This window comes from Bombus pascuorum, chromosome 9 (assembly GCF_905332965.1).
Source record: "Bombus pascuorum chromosome 9, iyBomPasc1.1, whole genome shotgun sequence".
Classification (NCBI taxonomy): domain Eukaryota; kingdom Metazoa; phylum Arthropoda; class Insecta; order Hymenoptera; family Apidae; genus Bombus; species Bombus pascuorum.
The window spans coordinates 1,625,118-1,645,359 of NC_083496.1; the positions used below are offsets into that span (position 1 = coordinate 1,625,118).

The 20,242-nt window shown below is 39.5% G+C and overlaps 2 protein-coding genes across 2 annotated transcripts; one reads left to right on the top strand and one right to left on the bottom strand.

The window, feature by feature from the left end:
* Positions 1-286: 286 nt before the first annotated feature.
* Positions 287-1,752, top strand: LOC132910363 (small ribosomal subunit protein uS11). Its single transcript, XM_060966014.1, has 5 exons — positions 287-790; positions 918-1,068; positions 1,133-1,222; positions 1,305-1,370; positions 1,547-1,752. The coding sequence occupies exons 1-5, from the start codon at positions 552-554 to the stop codon at positions 1,652-1,654; spliced, it is 654 nt and encodes a 217-aa protein (XP_060821997.1). The 5' UTR covers positions 287-551; the 3' UTR covers positions 1,655-1,752.
* LOC132910361 (transmembrane protease serine 9-like) lies at positions 782-16,859 on the bottom strand. The gene is made up of 5 exons (XM_060966012.1): positions 16,531-16,859; positions 10,845-11,028; positions 4,486-4,790; positions 3,130-3,281; positions 782-2,375 (listed from the first exon to the last, which is right to left on the bottom strand). Exons 1-5 carry the CDS (start codon positions 16,616-16,618, stop codon positions 2,211-2,213), a joined length of 894 nt encoding a protein of 297 aa, XP_060821995.1. The 5' UTR covers positions 16,619-16,859; the 3' UTR covers positions 782-2,210.
* Positions 16,860-20,242: the final 3,383 nt, after the last annotated feature.

The window sequence follows — 20,242 nt, forward strand, 5'->3', positions numbered from 1 at the left end:
TATAGCAATCGTATTTAATAGTTAAGCAGTAACCAGTTAAGATAATTTCATAACAGTTACTAATTATAAAATTCAAATTTTGTTTTAAGATATAAATTTGGAACAGATGTAATCGAAAATGTAAAAATATTTAGCAATTAGCAAATGACTATATGAATTTCAATAATTTCAAATTTCATTTTTAGCATTTCTGTAGCATTCAAAATTAAAGTTGTATATTATTTTACTTAAAATACATCGAACCTAATGTAAGCGCTATCTCTGTCAGAAGAAACGAACCTGTTCATCTTATTGCTCTATTGGTAACTTTGAAGAGCTTATCAATTTCTACGAATCGATTACGTTGAAAACAATTAAACTCAGTTGAATTAATTGTTCTTGTTAAATATTCAATTAATGTCCAAATACGAATAAATGGTTTTCTAAAATAATTTCAGTTTTAAGTTTGTTGAAACGAGCTACAGGAGTAGCATAGCATGTACTACTCTGACAGGGAGAGTTTGCCAATTGTTTGGTTTTGTTTCGGATTGCGAGTATATACATAAACAAAAATGATTCTGTCCACTTTGCAATTTGCAGTAGGATCCTTAACAAGAAGTACGATATTGTCTAATGGGAAATTTACGGTATTACCGTATTTGAAATTCACTAATGTTCGAGATGTACACATAACCTCAAATAATATGAGGGAATTTCGAGCTGGAAGTAAAAAAGTAAGAGCTGATGATGGAGGGAAACATGTAATTATGGATGGAGAAAAAACAACCGATATAACTAGTGCAAGTGAATTGTAAATATTTAATTTCATACTGCATAAGCACCACATTTATATCATAGCTTTGTGTAATATGTTGTATCTTCTTGTAGATAACTACGCATATTAGTTTAATATAATGTTTACAAAATGTCCATTTCAGGAACTCGTTATTTCCTGATACTTCTACACCGTATAAGCTTTTCGATGGTATAAGATACGATCACTTATATATTATTAATATTAAGTCAACTCCTAACAACACGATAATGTCCCTTACCGATTACAAAGGAAAGTTTTATTGTAGGAGTATTGTTTCATCGATATCATTTGTATAATTCTATCGTAACCAATGATATTTTTATAGGAAAGGGAAAGATGTTACATTCGGCTGGAATAGAAGGTTTTAAAAATACAAAGAAGGGTACTAACATTGCAGCGCAACAAGCTGCAGTTACATTTGGAACGGTAAGAAAAATTTCTTGATATTATGTTTACTCAAATTTTTGTAACTTTTTATGTCCTTCTAACGTGCTTTACATTTTCATAGCGTATTCTTAACAGCGGTATCAAAATAGTCAGATTAAGAATACAGGGAATTGGACCCGGCAGAATGGTAGGTGAAATGCATAAATTAAATCTTTTTGTCAAAATATACAGAATGTTTTAAAAAGGTAGTGTCAACCTTTAACAACGTATAGTATTCTCCAAAAAAAGCAAACTGACCTGTCCCAAATCTTTTGAACATTTTGCATATATATTCTTTCAATGACTACTTTTACATCCATTCAGGGTGCCATGAAAGGTCTTCAGCTAACAAACCTACAAGTTGCTTCTATCACAGACGACACTAGAGTATCGTGGAACCCTCCAAGACCAAGGAAACAAAGAAGAATATAATTTATGATATATATTATGATGTATTCGGAAGATTAATTCGTATTAAAATGTAAATTTTGTACATAATTACGTGTTAATTATATTATTAAATTACAATACTCTCGTGGCAGTTTGATTATAATATATAATATCTTATCTGATATAATTGTAATACAAATATTGACTAGATAAAGAGACGAATTTCATAAATTATTTATGCTTACAGCAATGGCTTCGCTAAATTTAATTAACAACTGTATTCTATAAATCTATAGTCTTGTTGCAATGAACGAAATTTGTATTACAAATCACGTCTTATACTTTATATTAGTTTTCTACATCTATCTTTTAAAGTAAGTTCTTAATAATTTAAGAATCTCCATTAAGACTAATTCAAGCATTGGTTTCTAGCTTCGAAATTTCTTCAACGAAAAGAATACGTTACATATTTGACGAGATCGATCTTCTTATGGTACTTCGCTCTTTCTCTTTAAATACACTAAGAGAAAATGCGTTTCCAAGTGTATACAGACAGTTTCGCGGAAAGTGAAGCGAATGGAAAGCTTCGAGTTTCGTTTTATCGTAGTACGTGTTGCGTGATCCAGGGTATGTATTCCGAGACTCTAGTGTATACACCCGGAAGTCGTGGTCGAGCGCAACCCACTCCTGATGAGACAACCCCCACCACCATTATGTTACCACCGGTTTGACTTCCGATCATCAAAGGTCCGCCGCTATCAGCCTACGAGAAAACACAATTATATTTACATATGTCTAGTGGAAATACAATATTTCTCTGTTCCCAATGTCATTCCATCAGGTCAGGATAACATTTACCTATGTCCTCGATACAGACACAGTGTGTCCAATAGAGAAAATCTTTAAATCGTTATGTTTAACAATTACGTGTCGCACGAGTAATTTTAATGCGTTGTCTTAGCATACGATAATCATCGATTACATAAACACGGCCGACCAAACGTAAAGCAGTGCGATAACAGGGTCCTGTTCAACGAAGTAGAAGGCGGCCGTCAAATGACCCGCGAACAGAATCGTAAATCCGCGATGAAACGTATCGAGTTGGAAATAGCGGCGCGTACCACTTTTCCCGCAGTTACCCGTTCTGATAATTACGTCATACCAGACCGCAATATTTTGTCAACATATTTTTTGACGGTTTTCAATCTCTCCCGCTCCCCTTTTTCGCTGTCCCTCTGGCTGTTTTGTGGTCGAACGATTCAGCCCGGTGGCGGAGACTCGGCTCAATCTCTGCCTGTTAATTCAACCTGCGTACGCATCTATGCGAGCAGCCGGATATTTATCGAAATTCGTGTCGTGGTTGTTGGACAGGGCGTGAATTTCGTATACGAACGAGTGACACGCGACCCTCTGTTTAACTAGTTGCGCATGAATGACAGAAAAATCGATACACGCAGCTAGTTTTCCACGTATAAACTAGGGATAGATACGAGACGATACGAGACGATTTCACTTACCCAGCAAGAGTCGCGGCCACCTTCTTCGTGGCCAGCGCACATTTGCTTCGACTCGACGCGGGTCGACTTTCCTTGACTCGCGTACCACTCGCGACATACGTTGTTCTCGATCACGCGAACCTCCACTTTCTGCAACACGTCCGCTCGTTTATCTGCAAGACAAAATAGAACGAGCTTTTGATAAAGCGGCTACGTGGAATCGGTTTTAATCGGACACGATCGTCGAGTGCTTGAAATCTACGTTTATCTCTTTGCTTTCGGTTGCCTCTTTTGTCTTTGGACTACATGTACATGACATAGTTTACTATTTATTGCTTTAATCATTGGAAATTTATTGCTTGGCAGAAGCTACATTGGTCGCCATACGTATCATATCGATCGTATTTTAATATCGCGAAGCTATATTTGAAGATCGAAAGATAGGAAAACTCTCAGTGACACGAGACTGGCATCAGAGTTTAAAAAATATCGCGTATTTAAAAATGTTAGTTTATTGAAATGACACGTAATCAGCGTAGGAAGTTTTCTATAAACGAGATGTGATAATATCGATAGATATCTCAGAAATAATAAAAGTAATCAAAAGTACGTAGAACGATTAAAGCTACGTAACATTTTCATACTTAAAGGGTAGTTAATGGTCGTTGGTAATTTTGGATAAATTAAAACTAAAATTAAGAAACTAAATTAGGCGTAATCTACGTCACGACCGTAATCTCATATTACGAGGCAAGAGATTGAAATCAATTTTGTTCGTTCTCTAAGTTTTAACGTAGGAAGTTTCAATATCAATAAAAATACCAAGCAAACCATCGGTATATTTTTCCGCGTTCCCTTTAGAAAATTTCCATTGCTCTGGAACGCGTATCGTGAACGTGGAAGCGTTCGAATCGAGCAAATTTCACCGAGGGCGCTTTTAGGTGAAAGTTCGACTCGATCTCTTAGCGCCATTAATTTGGGGCAGCGAGCAGGAACTTTGGTGAAACGCGATTTCGACCAAGGTAGAATTCGCTTACTTAGTCGTTCATGGAAAACTTGGGTGGCACACCTGTTCTACTTCCGTGCCCCTTACAATATCATTATCGAAAACAAATAGACTATGGCAACGTAACAAATTTTTGCTCCCTTTGTTCGTATTTAATGCGCCGATAAAATCATTGGTTCGCTGGAAAATCCACTTTGTAACAGCCTGGTAGCAGAAGCAGCGATTTTCTCGCCAAGTTACAGTCGATTTTATATCCCATTAATCCGATGAAACGCCAAGTAATTAACGTCAACGACTCTCAGTTCTCGAGCGAATTACCGGGCAAAAGGAAGAGGCGAGAAAGAGGGGATGAAGTGGAATTATTTACTTACATTTGGACCTGTCTTCGCCGAACCAACCCCATCCAGCAGCCTTGGCGAGTTCCCCGCCGAAGGCGCTATACCCTGGTTTCCCTGTGGCCACAGGTAAACAGGCGGGTTTCACGCTCTCCGACCAAGCGATTGGCCTTGCGAGTTCCAGAAGGGCAATATCGTCCACGTATTTTCCGCACTTGTGGCCAGGGTGCAGGATAACGTTCGTCACTCTCTCTTCCTTCGACGCTGGCACTTCCGGCCCCTTCAGATTGTACTCGCCCAGACTGATCCTTAATTGACCGGTGGGGATTATAGAACTCCCTCTGAATCAAAAGCAAAAGATATTTGTCGTCCGTTCAATCGTCGATACAGACTGCCTCGAGAGTAATATTTATATAGTATATTTTATTTAGGAAAAAGGGAAGTTTCACGGTGGTCTGAGAAAATGATGCTTCTATGAAAAATTGTAGATGCAACGGCACGGAATACCAAAGTATGTCTAGTGCTTGTTACGATATTTCTTAACGGAGAATCAAATAGGTGAAATCAATCTTTGCTTCGGTTCCATTTCCTTCGTTCCATTCGCAAAATTATTTAAATTATTCGAAATACTCGCGATACTTAGTAAATTATTTCCTAGCTGTTCTTAATCTCTTTAACGCGACGATAACTGCCAAGCGTTCCAAGGAAGCACATTTTCCATTTTGTCCCATATCTTATCCCAAAACGTACACGTTACGCGCTACTTCCTTAAACTCGCATCCTGTAAATCCTTACGCTTTAAAGCTTCCAAAGAACGCCTCTTTGAAAAACGACGAGTTATAACTTCCACTTTACACGCATTACGGATACATGTAGGCCAAGTAGGACAAATAGCTGGGTATTCTGCCCGTTTCCGGACCGCAAGGAGTCAAAGTCCAGTAACGATGCCGGCAAGTAATCATCGTGAAAGTTAAGTGCGCGAGAAACCAGGAGGTATAAATGTGCGAGATAAAGGCAGCATTCTATATTCTTCGTTTTACGTTCTTTTCCACTAACGTTTCTTCTATTTCTTTCATTCCTCTCGATGTTTCTAAAGTAACGAAGCAACTCCTTCGTAGCCTTTGCTCGCGATTATTTAACCGAAAGTTTTGCTTCTCGCTGTAGCAACGTTTCGATATTGGTATTCGAACGGCCTCCAAATGTAGCGGTTTCGCTTAATTAATTGGTCAACGCGGCTTCCGAATAATTAATGAAATTATAACAGTTTTCGTGCCACCCTCTGCTACAAAACGAGAGAGAAAGAGAGAGAGAGAGAGAGCAGGAGAAGATGTCTCGTCCCAGTTTCTTCGTCGCCTTGATTCCACCGACTCGCGGATGGTGCAATCGCATTCGAGTCGTTTCGCAAGTTTCAAGGTTCGTCTCTTTTTACAAAGACAACCCTCTGTTTTAATGGACCCTTCCATCTTCGTCGAGGCAGTCCCATTGTTCCGGCACCCGTTGCGGATTATACGATTTAGCACGGATGCATCATCGTAGTTACTCCCTGCCCTTATCATCGCACCCCTTCCAATTAAAATGCACCGCTGGCTAAACGCTGAATCGCGCCACCGGTTAAGGGGAGTGGCCTTTTTAACTGGCAACTCGGCCATTAATCGTACCGTTAATTCGCTTGTAAACCGGTATGCGCGAGGAGAACGATTGCCGAGTATTTCGCGGTGAACTTTGTTTCTGTTCGTATCGATTTAGTCGATAATACAGAACTTACCATTTATTTACTTTTTTACAGTTTTATTTGAAGCGTAGCCGCAATATCGTTACACGATGTTCCGATGAATAATAACGATGAACAGATTTTTGTATCGTTACATATTTGAAATTCTTCGGTCTGTCTGTGGCCATTTTTTCCTATTACTTGCTTTTCTCTCTCTCTCTCTCTCTCTCTCGCGATAACTTAACAAATAATTCTCTTTCGCGCGTAGAACCGCATTAACGAAATTTATTTCGGCCGTTTCCGTGAACGATAAAGAAAACGCGGACAATGGTCGGAGTCGGATATATTTTCACGATCTCGCGCTAGCTGGTAACATTTTGTCATGCGTTTTGCATGGCCGCTAGCAATTACCGAGTGGTCTGTAATCTACACGCAATCATGGTTTACAACGCCGAAGCTCCGTTGGATTCTCTCTATGGCCACCCTGTCCAGTTTCAACCCCTTCCTCCGTCATCTCCTCTCTCTCTCTCTCTTTTTCCATTCCCCTCCGTCCCTCTCTCTCTCACTCTCTCTCTGTCTGTCTGTTTCTCCGTGTCTCTCTGTATCGTTCCGTTTCTGTTATGTACTCGACGAAGACAAAGATAGAGAACGCCTACACGTTTCATCGCGCAACACCACTGTCTCGACGTTTAATTACACCTGCATGGACACTGTTCCACATAAATCTCCGCGCTGTATCCGTGAGAAAAAAGAATTACGAATATTTTCGAAATCCTCTCTCGATTTTAGCCAGTGATTGGAAGAGTTTCCAGGATCCTATTACGATGCTTCGTGTGCGATTCCCTTTAAATGAGAAGCGTGGAAATTACTTTTAAATTGAACCACTGACACATTCTGCCCCTTTTTGCGACCCTTTTTTCTTTTCATTTTAACATATAATACCGTGCTTTAAACATCGATTCTTAAAATCCGATCGAATCCATATCGACATTTACAATCTACGCGTATAGTCGCTATATTTCTATTCTTTGTATTTTACCGGTTGATATTTCAAATTCTATGATAAATTCTCGTCGCGATATAATACGTATTTTCCGCGAAAACGATAATTCGCGAAATGTAGACCAAAATATATTCTACGTGCCGATCAAACGAAGAGCGGTATATCATCGATAACCCATTGCATAATTAATCGCAGACAATTCCGCGAATATGGGGAAAAGGTCGTTGTTAACAACGCGAGCGATTCGATCGATCGTTTAAATAATCTCGTTTGGCCGATCAGTCTGTTAATCGTTCGACAAGAATTCTATTGAATCGTATAAGTGTACACCATCGAAACGATTCTTCGTAACGTTATTATTTTCCCTTAAACGCGTCCCGTTAATCGTTCGTATAAACGATAGGAACGTCGTGTTATGCAACCGTTGAAGGATTGATTCGCGTATCCACACAAACACGCACGAACACACATCTCCAGCCAGGACAGAAACGTTTTTCACTCTGGCATTTAATAAAAGGCCGCCTCTTGACTCTATTTGGCGACAGTGTTTACGCGAGTAAATAGCGGCACAGCAGTTTTTAACTTGACACAACGCTCTTTGCGTTTCCATTCGACTCGCTCGTTCGCCGGAAAAATACGCTCGAGGTTTCATTTAAAATGTAATCGTCGCTCCAATTAACATCGATATCGTGTCCCGCGTGCATATACGACCGCAGGGAACGACGGGACACCGGCAAACGACACACGGTCCCGTCGTTTTATATAATTTTAACGAAGTGATTGGCCGTTTATCCGGCCATTCGATAATCACAAAGCCAGACAGCAAGTCAGAGAAACACGTTTGTCCTGTTAACGGTCCTCGATATTTCACCACGTACGCATTATTTCCCTATACATATCTATATGCACGTACAAATGTACATTGCGGTTTGAAAGTATCCGGATACCTGCTTACTCTTCGCGAGATCTAATTTCATTATAAAGTTATCTATATTATTAACAAATTCTTTATTCTCAGACTGTTCGCTATTTAAAGTACAAGGCAGACTCAGAAGATTCTATTAAACTGATGGACTTTCCACGTTGGTACAGTCAACGATACTTAAATAGCAAATACGTGTAATAGTAATTATAGCGAAGAGTAAAGTACGTTATTTAGATTTACAGTCATAAAAGTAGCAAGTGTTGCTAATTACTAATTCGTTATGTCAATTTGTACGGATTGGTAAAATGTTACTACGATACGTAATTGGGTGAAAATTTCCCTTCGCGTTCGACTCCGATTTATCTTTAATTCATTCGATCTTATCCGTTTTGTGTTACGATGATTCCGAACGTTTGTAATCTTTTTTCTACGAGAGAATGTTTCACGGGAAAGTGACACGATAAAAATAGGTGTAGCGCGACGTTGGAATTTCGTGGTATTCCCTTTTCTCTTTTCTTCCCTTTTATTCCCCTCTTTTTGTTTTCTTTTTTCCTGACACGTTACGTAATTTCTAGAGAGGCGCGCATTAAACTTTTTATCCTTTCGCCGAGCGTGATGATTTTTGCAAACTACACAGCGTAATCGCCGCCGCGCGCAACACGCGGATTTCTAGGTTTTTAAATCTGGCACAGATTTGCATAGATTGCACGGATGGATTAAGTGGATTATGACGCAATAACTTGCGGCGCTTTTTTGAGGCAACTTCGTTCTTAAAAAATTGAACCACTCGGGTCGAACTTTCAAGTGATATTTCCCTCCAATTTCTCTTTAGTTTCGCGCCTGGAAATATAGAGGTATTTTTCGCTTGTATGACTCGTTACTCGCAGAGACATACAAACGAGACGATTTTCTGTCATCCACATTTTCCTCTATAATCATTTTCCAATTGCTCGAAATCCGATTATTCGTCGTTGGCCAATGTTCTTACGAGGATGAATGAAAAATTATCCAAAGTGGAGCTATAAAATTTTATCTTGATAAAAACTGACGCCTTACGATAACATTATCTTTTTAACATAGTTTCTTCCGTTTCAACGCACTTGTTCCAAGTCGCACAAGCGTTTTTACGTTCTCGGAAAAAACGTTTTCGACCGATCAAGACGGATCTCTTAGATCTCTTACAGCTTTTTAGAGGCCGCAAAGCTCACTATCGTGACTTTATCAGGACAGAGATTTATTTCGTATGAAAAGCACGAACCAAGGTTTACAAGAGTACATTGAAACACGAAGGACTATGTTAAAAAAATTGTCTGTTGCTCTTATTGAAACCGCGAATAATTATTACTTCGTTCTCGCTATCTTTCATTAATTATTCTGCAAATTTGAGCAACGAATCGCACTCTATCGTATTTATGTATTACGGAATATCCATTTTTACGATACTCGTGGCGAATGCATTCGTAACGATACATTTGCATGCTGAAAAATGAATACTGTTTCCGGTGGACGAGGTTTAACCGCGCGGCTATCGAATACCACCATTCAATCGTCGAGATCGCATCGGAATAATTACAGCTACGGTTTGTTGGACAAGATGGTTGCTTGTGTTTCGCTGACATTTTAGTAGCGATATCAAAATCGGTAGAAAATTTTGGCACACACGGGCGCCACTGTGAATATCGTTCCGCGATAAGATCTCTCTTTCTCTCTCTTTTCTCCCTCTCTCCCTCTCTCTCTCTCTCTCTTTTTCTCTTCCACCCTATAGCGGTGCTCGTAGATTCGATTACAGGGAACAATGGGCAGCTTTCCATGAAGAAACAGTCGGTTTTCTGCCATGAATATTTTCGATGGCAACCTGCATATTGATTACGCGAACACCGCGTACACCGGCATTATTGCAAAGAATGGGGGTATAAACTATCCGGCCGATCGATATTGTAATGCTTTGAAATTTAGGTACTCCTTTTTTCGTTGTTTTTTACGAACTGTCGGGGAAACGAGTTTCTAAATCGAATGGACCGAGCGATTTATTTTGAATTTATAAATAATCGAGCCATATTGTAAAAATATTCAGGGTATTGAATATTGGGTAGTCTTCTAGGCAACAGTGTTCTTTTAAAAGTAAAATTCGATGTTTGAAAAGAATGGAATTTTTATTTCTATAATCATCTTCTTGCTCGATAATTCTTCGTACTTTTTTCTTTCTCTGTGTTTTAATATTTGTATTATTTAAAAGGAAGTCAATCCGACAATAACATCGAGAAATCTTCAAGAATCTGACGAACGCAGAATTTCTCAACGATCGACGTATCATTCAACGAAATTAATTCTTTCTTCTTAGAAAATATTCATTTGCTGTAATTTAAAAATGCCAAGTTTATATAGTGCGAAATAAACTTCATTTACTCGTACATTTAACATTAGGTATATGTATAGAACACTTGACATAATATTTGAATATAACAACGAAGCTTGTTTCATTGACAATCTATCTATAAATAAGTGATTGCTCGAAAACAAATATAACGCCACGAAACGGTGAAATGAAATGCAGCGTATATTTGCTGCGCATTTGTATTTAAGTCATACATTTCAGTCAGTGGAAACAGTGATATACAAACCCTGTTGCATAATACCTCACAATTTCATAATTAATAATTAACTAAATATCGAACCCATTAAATTATTTATTAAATTGTCGATTAATTAATAAACTCGCGTATGTATGTAGAACAGAGGATGCGTAGTATACTCACGAACACAGGCAATGGGCTGCAGTCAGGACGAATCTTGAATTAAGTATGGTACCGCCGCAAAAGTGTCCGCCTTTTCTGCTTATGCTCACCATCCAAGGGAATTCGTGAGGAATTGCATTTTGTCCTCCAACGAGTCTCGCCGTGCGTGTGGCAATGTTTCCTTGACCGCAAGGGACATCGGCGACTGTTATCGCAAACATCGTATTGCTTCGTTAACATCCGATAGAAAACAACTGCAGTCGGATGGAAAAAAGAAGAACATGGAACGGGAAGTTCGGTAAATTTTCTATGAAATGGTGATTAATAATTTAGTCATCTTGATTTCTTGAATTTTTGTCAAAGGTTAACGAACGATTTAAAAGCTATTCTTTGATATTTCAAAATCCAAGAACACGGTGAACATTGGGTGACATTCTTTTATTTCAGCGATAAAAATCTTTTTTAATCGTTCCATCTTTCTATATTTCGTCCGAGTGCGTATAATTCGCGAAATTAGAAAAGGATTAAAAAGTCTAAACCTCATCTTCGTCGCAATTAAGTGGAATTACGAGAACAATTTACAATTAAAGGGAAAATGGTCTGAAAAAGTTGCTACCATCGAAGAACCCGAGTTCCCGGTTTCTCCGGTTTTTTCATTAATCGTGCTCGTACACGAGAGCGCCAGAAAAGTTCGTTTCGACTTTTATCAAAAATAATCACCCGGTAAGCGAGGTGTTCATTAACGTCGAACCAAATCCTGTTTCGGTCGCATCTTTTATGAAAATGGGATGCGTTTACATAGTATGTAGGAAGAAAAAAAAAATCGTTTAATTGGATCGTTGGATGGTCATTCGAATCTAAATAATTTTAGCAATTAAGCGAGTCGAGAATTTATAAATCTCGTTTCTTTGAATTTGATGAAAATCCACCATGTATCGATTCTGTTCGTTCTAATTCATTCTAATAAGTGTTCTGTATCACTTAATTCAAGACAGTATTTACTGAAATATTCCTGAAAAATTTATGAGCTAAAAGAAGACACAAATGAACAGTACCACGAAGAGAATATTTAAATACCTCTTTTCATATATAACACCGTATGAAAATATCACCTCGCGATACGATATAGCTGTCATCATAAAATCTCTATAAGGGATGGTCCGAGACTCGTATCCAAAGTTTCCTTCGACATCGATAGTAATAGCAGTAACAGATAATCGCGTATGAAACGAAAATCCCGCTAGAAATTCTGGATCTTAATCTTCGTACGCTCTACCGATTCGTTCCTATGCGCTCCTTTCTCCTAAAACTAATCTATAAAACGGGCAACATCTTCGAATCCTGTGACAGGATTTGGACGGCGGGAGGATCGGGTTAAAACCGCGAACGAGACGTGTCCATCTAGTGATGTACAAGCGTTTAATTGAAAGCTGAAGCAGCGCGTACAGCGGAATGTTAACCGATTCAAGAGGAACCAGCCGTTGACGGCACCGTTACTGGCATCGCGCGAATTTAATGCCCCGAGCAGATAGGGATAGATACGGCGGATCTGTCACCGCAATCCCTGCGACATCCCTCCGCTCCCTCCACCAGAATCACTCCCTGCCCTTCGCGTTTCCCCTCTCGTTTCACGCCTCGGCTGATTAATTGGACCTCTACGTCTGCACCACCGATCCCACCCACTCTGGTTTCGGGGTCTCCCTTCGACACTGCAGTTTCCAGCCCCTTTCTCTACTTCCGCTCCCTCTCTCGCGATGTCTCTTCTCTTCTCTGTGCGCCTCGATGTCAGCCGAATTACGGGAAGAAGACAGAGAACGAAGGTTGCACAGAGGGAGGGGGTGGGTTGGGGTGGTGGTGGTGGGCAGAGAACAGGCATAGAATTCGAAGTCACCTCTATTCGGAAACGCGTAATAGATATGTCAAAAGCAGGCTATGAACATGGTCATGATAATATGCTGATGCCTTCGCCCCCGCCATTGGCGACTTCCCCTTCGGCTCGTTTATCCACCTCCTCCTCTTCCCTGTCGCTGATTTCGTTCACAGTTTGGGCTAGGCCTCTTTTTTTCTCTTCCTCTTCTGCCCTTTCTATCCGACGATGGTCGAATGGACAGGTTGGAGATTCTTTCTCGAGTCTTTTGTGTGGATTCTGGCGGCTGCAGGTGGCAGCGGATGGGGTTATTTTAACGGCTGGAAAAACCCGGATCGCGGCGCGGAGGCTCGTGGGAAGAAAGGGAACCCTTTCGGTTTGCTTTGATTCGCTTCTTTTTTCCGGTTTCCCTTTCAAGTGGTTTCATGCCGATTTAAATTGTTGCCAATGCGTTTTCAATGGCTCGAGTGAGTTTGACAGCCATTCTTTCGGTAAATGCGGTGCGGTTTCGATGAATAGGGTTGATTAGGAGAATATCGTAATACTTAGAACAATACTACGTGATATGGTATACTTACGATTATCTATAAATCGAATGCATATATATATATATTAACGTTGAAAAGTTATTTTAAGGCAAATAAACGAAATGAACAATTTTATGGTTTTAACGATTATTTATTACGTATCCAACGGATAGAATAGCTTTCAAAAATATATTTGATGCTTCTTTGGTACTTTTTCAGACTACGCTCGATGGTTATTCCGTTTACCACTTTATCCGCGTCCTGTCCATATAACGTATTTTATTTGTCCCATAAATATGGAAAAACGTGCTCGTGACGTAAATGACGTGTATCACGATGGTGAACTCGGGCGGGTTAAAATTGGCTACATAAAAAAAGGAGTGTAAAAAAGATGAAAGAGATCGTCGTTTAACAGGCTGATTAGAACTTGTCACGTGGCGACCGATATTTTAATCGATCGGAATATTTTTATCAGCGTTATACGAAATTTTCATGGGATCCTGTGGCTCGCGTTGTTCCGCTGATCGCGAAATTCAATAGTATCTAGAAAACGCGAATGTCGAGTCGCATGAGATATGGCAATGTAAAGGATTAATCGAGGCTGTCTAGATCGATGGCAATTTATCTTGATAATTAATTTATCTTGCCACTCGATACATGTCGACATTATAACCGGACGGTTATGAAAATGATTTACGTAGTCGCAATGGAAATATTTCGCTAATATTATTTCCCATCCGCAAATCGAGAGAATCTTCGGAATTTCGAATCGCGAAAGTTGCTATGATTCTACTTCGTAATGGATCATTCTCGTTTCGATATGCAACCAAATTCCGCACTATTATTCTTAATAACGCTACAACGCGTAATCGAAGTTCATAATCGAACACAGGTGATTATACTTTACGAATCTCTTTCTATGTCCGTGTAAATTTAAATACCATCGTACGATGTTTTTAAACATCTGTTATTATTTAAATACCTAAATATTTAAGTGAACGTTTAATTACATTTTCTAATCTCCAATTTGTATTAGATTGGAATGTATGAAATGCCTTTGAGTTAATATAACGTGTCATACGAATCCTAATTATTCGTGGTATCCGATAATGAGGTTTTTATATCTTCGTTACAAACTCTTTTCAACGCGATGGATACTCTGATCTATCAAATTTAAACTTCAAAGAAAGTACATCTCACATACACCGACTCGATACATACTATTGCTCGTCATTAAAGTAACTTCTCCTCAAAAAATACCGCGAGCATTTCCAAATTCTCTATCATTGCCTCACGTAGCAAAGGTATGTACTAACGAAATCTAATTTCCCATGGTGATAAGATGACGAACGTTGGCAACGAGTGAGAGAGCAATTTTCAACTCGATATCTCGCGGTCAAGGCGCCACGGAGCCCATTAATCATACGCGCTTCCTAATTACCGTCTCCGATCGTTTGAGATTGATTTCAGGAAAGATTTCAAGATGACGCACGCGACTTGACATACTATTCACCTCTCCCAACTATTCGCCATTACATCACGATAATACCATCGTTCGAATCAAAAATCGATGAATTTTCGTTTCTCTAATTTATCGGCAATTACACGTGTGCCCATTAACGTGATTACCTTTCTGTGCGTACGGGCCATTAATTTGTCCCTGGCTGTACATCGAATGTTATGCATCGAATGCATAAACCTGACGTTGCCAGTGTGTCGCGAGAAATTCGAAAATCGTAGGTTCGCGTGATAATAATTAAATTTCGAACGGCGTTGCCCCGGGCGCAACCTTCGTCAGGTTAAGAACCTCGCGAATGATCGTTGAGGATACATTGGCCTGTTCAAAATTTGTCGAACTAGCGAACTGGTCGAGGTCGTACACCGTCTAAGTCAGTCGGCCTTCGACCGGGTTATACACCCATTTTTCTATTCAGCCCGTGTGTGCGTGCCTTCCGCATACGTAAGTCGCGAATAAGCGACGTTAGCAGGCAAAATATCCGCGTTCTATGCCCAATTCTTTGTGCTGTCTTTCATGGAAAATAACAAAACATCGCGAAAAATATTAATATTGTAAATTTATCGATTATCATGAATGATCGTAATTAGAGATTATAAATAAAATTATAGATTCCTTGTGGACTGTTATGTATTGAAAATTACAAAGTAAATACAGTCATTTTAATTTACGTGTATCCGAGAGAATAGTTTATCGAAGATTATCGTAGAATTCAAATTATTCGGAACAGAGTGTGTTTCAACGGTTGGCGCGGTTCTGGTTATGAACGTCCGAGATTATGGAAATCCTCGTTTTTCAAAGAGTTCCATGGCGGCAATATTTCAAGGCGAATGGATTTAAATTAGAATTCGATTCGTTTTAAGGAGCAGTGGCGCGTGACCGGGTTGCAACGGCACAAGTGCATCGTTGCATCCATTTGGTAATGAATGACTCTGAAAATCCAATGTTAAGCTTGTCATTTCGTGTAACTGCAATTTACGCTGCCCTGCCCCTTCGTTCACGCATAGGTTACCGATCGGGGGCTAATGTCGCGGAAAATTGTTACGTTTAATAAATATCGGTCGGATCGATACGGATTTTCGGAGCCTCGGTTATTTTCCATGTGCGCAACTTGACCAAGTCAATCGCAATTTCATGTTTGCATAGAACTTGATTCGAATATTGTATTGTATATTTGGTGCTCGTGAAACATGCCCGATAAAAATGTAAACAGCGCATGAAATCGAGCAAACAGATTTTAATGGACTTTATGTTGTCTGATTTGAACTTTTACATATGTGCTTTTCTTTTTTCAAATGTATTTACTTTTATGGGTTACGGCGCCTGTGTTTCTCGGTCAATGATTTTCAAATAGTGGTTTCCAAATACTTAAAAAGTCGATATAGTAACGGCGGACGTTGAATTCGGTTTATTAACTTCCCGCGTTCTGTCGTAATTCGCAAGCGTTTTCTTTTGCTTCCTATTCGCTTCTCTTTCTTATTTAATACCGTGTTTAGAAACCTTGCCAACTACATTTTATATTTATCTACTTTTATATTTTTGCTTAATATTTATATCTCTCAAATATCACTGGAATATTCAGCCGATAATTAACGAACAGAACTCATTTAACGCCCAATTAGTTGTAACGATTAGATATCAATTTTCAACATTGAAATTCGAACTAGCAAATTGATAACAATCTCGCCCCCTCGTAACATACCTCCGTTAGAATCAACTTAACTATACCATAAATAAACCTAAGGTAGTTGCTCGAAAAGAAAAATTTCGCGGTAGCAACAAACATAAACTACTCACAATTATTGTATTCCTTGGAGATACAGTCGACAACGGCGACGAGGAACACGAGAGACGAAAAAATGACGGAAACGTTGCGCGGGACCATGTCTGTTCCGATTTTCGGTGATCGTTTGTCGGTGCACAATGAAAAAGTGTCACAGTGTCCGGGTATCGGGGCTTCTTTATACGTGGTTCGTTACGATTGCATCTTTCTCGTCGTTCAGTTTCGTTCTTTGTCTCGCCTTCCACCACCCCTTTGCTCGTCACCCGCCTTTCGGAGGCTCGTACATCGAGCAGCCGAGACTCGTGGCCGTCTATCGATACGATTGTCGCGGCGGAAATCCAATGATAATGCGAGTACGAAGCCGAGTCGGCCCCGATGTGATTTTCAAGGTGATTTCTTCACACTTAATACGCCTGGCGACGTGTGTCTTTCGGCGACTGGTCGGTCAAGGGCCAAGGGACAGATGCGTATCGATCACGATGCCATTGAGTCCGCGATTTTATCATCCGTCAAGGACTCGCGATCCCGCTATATATTTTTCACGCGTACTATCATTTATACACATGTATATATATATATATGATTTTTCAGAATGGTATCTGTTTCGCGTGGAAAAAGTTGACGCGTCTGTATATTTTTAGTATACGTGTTTGTGAATTTTTCCGCGGAATAGGAAATTTGTGTTGTTCTCCGAGCCGCAAAGTAACGAATGACACGATGAATTTATGAGTAGAGGATGTTTTATTGATTGTTACGAATGAAAGCTTTTTGCAGTTACGAAAGTTGCGGGTTTATAATTGAACGTACAATCGATCGTAAAATTCGTAGTGATTTTTGGTACATTTTTCTATTACGGTATGTGGGATCCGTAGGATGACATGAAAAGAGGAAAATGGTAGTGATATACTGATTGTGAGTCAAGGTTTATGACACTTGACTGGCGTGTGTTTTAATATGTAGTAAGTAAATAGAGAAACGCGTCTTAAAGTCTTTGTATTTAAACATGGGCTTTAAAGATTATGAATGGCCCGAGGGTTACCCCTTAAGTTATGCATTACACATATATATATGTTATAAATAGTGGTTTATTTACTTTTATACTATAACAAAATTATTTCACAAATAATTCATCGCTTTAATAGGTAATTACGTAGAAAATACCTTCTCTCAAAACTCGAGAAGCGAAATTAAGATCGATGTGAAATATTAAGATCTACGAGTCTCATATTTGAAACAAAGTCGGCAAACTAGTGCTTTTGTCTATGTTTCTTTTAATTTTCCGCTACTCTCGAAAAAGATGCCAATCTTAATGTTTTAAGATCTGTTACTACATCGACACGACCTCGTTATATGACAGAATACAATCTTTTCCATAATCTTAGCTTATTCTTAGATAAAATTAACTAATTACCCGTTGTATCACTAGATGAATATTTAGATATGAAAAATGCCTTTGCCCTTTTCTTCTGCCATTTATTTGCCCTTGTTAAACATTTTCTAGCCTCCGTGTTCAAACAACATAATACCAGCATTATGTTGTCCTAACGTTCACGTAATCACATCAAAATTAAAGCTGTTCATGGCGGGTAATCGTATTTCGTGCACGCATACGTTCTCCACGACGTTGTTATCGCCGACAAACGACAATCGGATTATGTGCCTACGAATAATCACTGTGACAGGTGGTCAGGATAATCGGGGGCATGGAAGCTGTTGACCGCGTGCGTTTCGCTGTAGAACGATGCAACATTAGTAGATACAATCTCGTCATTAGATCCAAGCAAAATTTGGGCCATTTCTTGTCATGCTTGTACAAACGATAACGTATGTTCCATTCCGGACGATCGAATCGCACAACGATTCCCAATTGAAAATTTAATCAAATATATTTGGTAATTAGTCGCGATTAATATTTTAATGGTTCGAGTTACACCGTGGACTAGTGCAAGTCTTTTGTTAGATAAGGAGGTAAAAGAGATTTCAAACTACTTCGCTCACCAATCGGTTTTAATCGATCGCCAGAGAAATTGATTACTCCTTAAGGGAATTTTGCTGATCAAGTAAGACGAATTTGACAACTTTTTGGTATAACGAAGCTTCGCGATAAAAGTTAGAAGATGATCTTTCTTCGATTTATGACGATTTATATAAATCGTTGGAAAAGTAATTTATTAAGTGTAATTCCATTTTTCACAATGGTGGTGGTCTCTTTTTATTTTCATTTAATTTATTCTCCAAATTAACCAAATTTCTCTGCTACATTTTTCAAAAACTTCCTAACCTTTTCCATACTCTATTCATCCTAAAATTCCACTAGAAATTATGAAAATTTTATCTGCAAACTTATTCGCCCTTAAATTATTGTCTTAAAATATTCCGAATATTTCCAGCCATCATAAATGCATCACGTTTCCATCCGCAGTTGGAAAAATCGTAAAATCATCGTCATGGAAGTTAAAAAATGGGAAATTTCTAAAACAGCCCTTGTTCTAGAACAATCCTTTTTCGTTGGCTCGGTAGTCACTTCTCAGGGTTCGTTTCACCACGGAGCACACGGACGAAATCCGCTGCGTGTGCGGTCACGCATGCACACGTGCATACAGCAGCCGGTACGCCACGGGGAATATGAAAGCGAGAGTCACTCGACTGTTACTCCATCCACGTTCCTCTGAACTTGACCCACTCTTTGTCTCTCGCGGAGTAACGTGTTTCAGTCGCGCCTACGACGTAACGTCGCCGTCCCTCTTCCCACTCGTCGGCACTTTAGCCGGGCCTCACCTTCGTCGCGAGCAGCCGCTCGAGCTCTACCTGCGCCCGACAGGTACATCACGAAATATTCCTGCAGCTGGTTTTAACCGGGTCAAGTTCGTTTTCAGACGCCGGAGATCGGACCCGACCATTCCCCACGGACGCGGAACTGATAACGAGTCGCTCCTCTTCGCCAGAGACTTATCGTCTCTTCTGGTTTACACCGCTATCATAGCGGTCCTATGAATCATTTTTCTTCGTTTATCTTTGTCTCCTTGCTTCCATGTAAATGCTCTAGTACTTGGGCTAATTGTTTTTTAGCACTTTTAACACCGGTTCTACGGTGTAGATTAATCTGTAAGGGTTGAAATAGGTTGATCGATCGACTGACGAAGCTAATTCGATTTTTAAATTGTAACACTTGTGAATTTGCGAATCTCAGGATTCCGATCGTGTCTCTCTAGGAGTTTTTGAAAATTTATGGTCTGCTCGAGAGGAAGGAAATCTATATACGAAGCTTCGTTGTTCTTTGTTATTTCTTTTTTTGGCTTTGCAATTCTTACGAGAAATTGTTTCGTTTTCAGCTTTTTTATTTTCAAGATTCGAGAAACATATATATTTATTTCTTATGTTAAAGAATTGTTGCGTGATTTTAGAAGAAGCTGGGTTCAAGTGCTAAAATAGTTAAATACGATAGCAACATCTGAGATCATATTTGTTTTTATACGGTGCGTACGTGGCCAATGTTCGTTCGAACGACGTTTTTGGCGTTCAGTGCTAACTAATAGAAGGACAATGAAATATCTGAGCGGTTGTAATTTTAGTTCATGGCATCGCTTCGCCTATACACGCGGTGAGGTCGAAACCCTGTCTCTAGACGAGGAGTCACTGACATCTTGAGGTCGACGAAAACGAAATTTAGTTCGGTGCACTTGAGATAGAAACGACCTTCGCAGCCCCTGACACTAAGTCACTATC

Bases quoted from the DNA above. Each gene is read 5' to 3' on its own strand.
- LOC132910363 (XM_060966014.1), top strand. From the start codon at position 552: ATGATTCTGTCCACTTTGCAATTTGCAGTAGGATCCTTAACAAGAAGT. The intron at 791-917 runs GTAAATATTTAA...TGTCCATTTCAG, and splicing joins ATAACTAGTGCAAGTGAATT to GAACTCGTTATTTCCTGATA. The intron at 1,223-1,304 runs GTAAGAAAAATT...ACATTTTCATAG, and splicing joins CTGCAGTTACATTTGGAACG to CGTATTCTTAACAGCGGTAT.
- LOC132910361 (XM_060966012.1), bottom strand. From the start codon at position 16,618: ATGGTCCCGCGCAACGTTTCCGTCATTTTTTCGTCTCTCGTGTTCCTC. The intron at 11,029-16,530 runs GTGAGTAGTTTA...TTGCGATAACAG, and splicing joins CTCCAAGGAATACAATAATT to TCGCCGATGTCCCTTGCGGT. The intron at 3,282-4,485 runs GTAAGTAAATAA...TTTGTCTTGCAG, and splicing joins CGGCGAAGACAGGTCCAAAT to ATAAACGAGCGGACGTGTTG.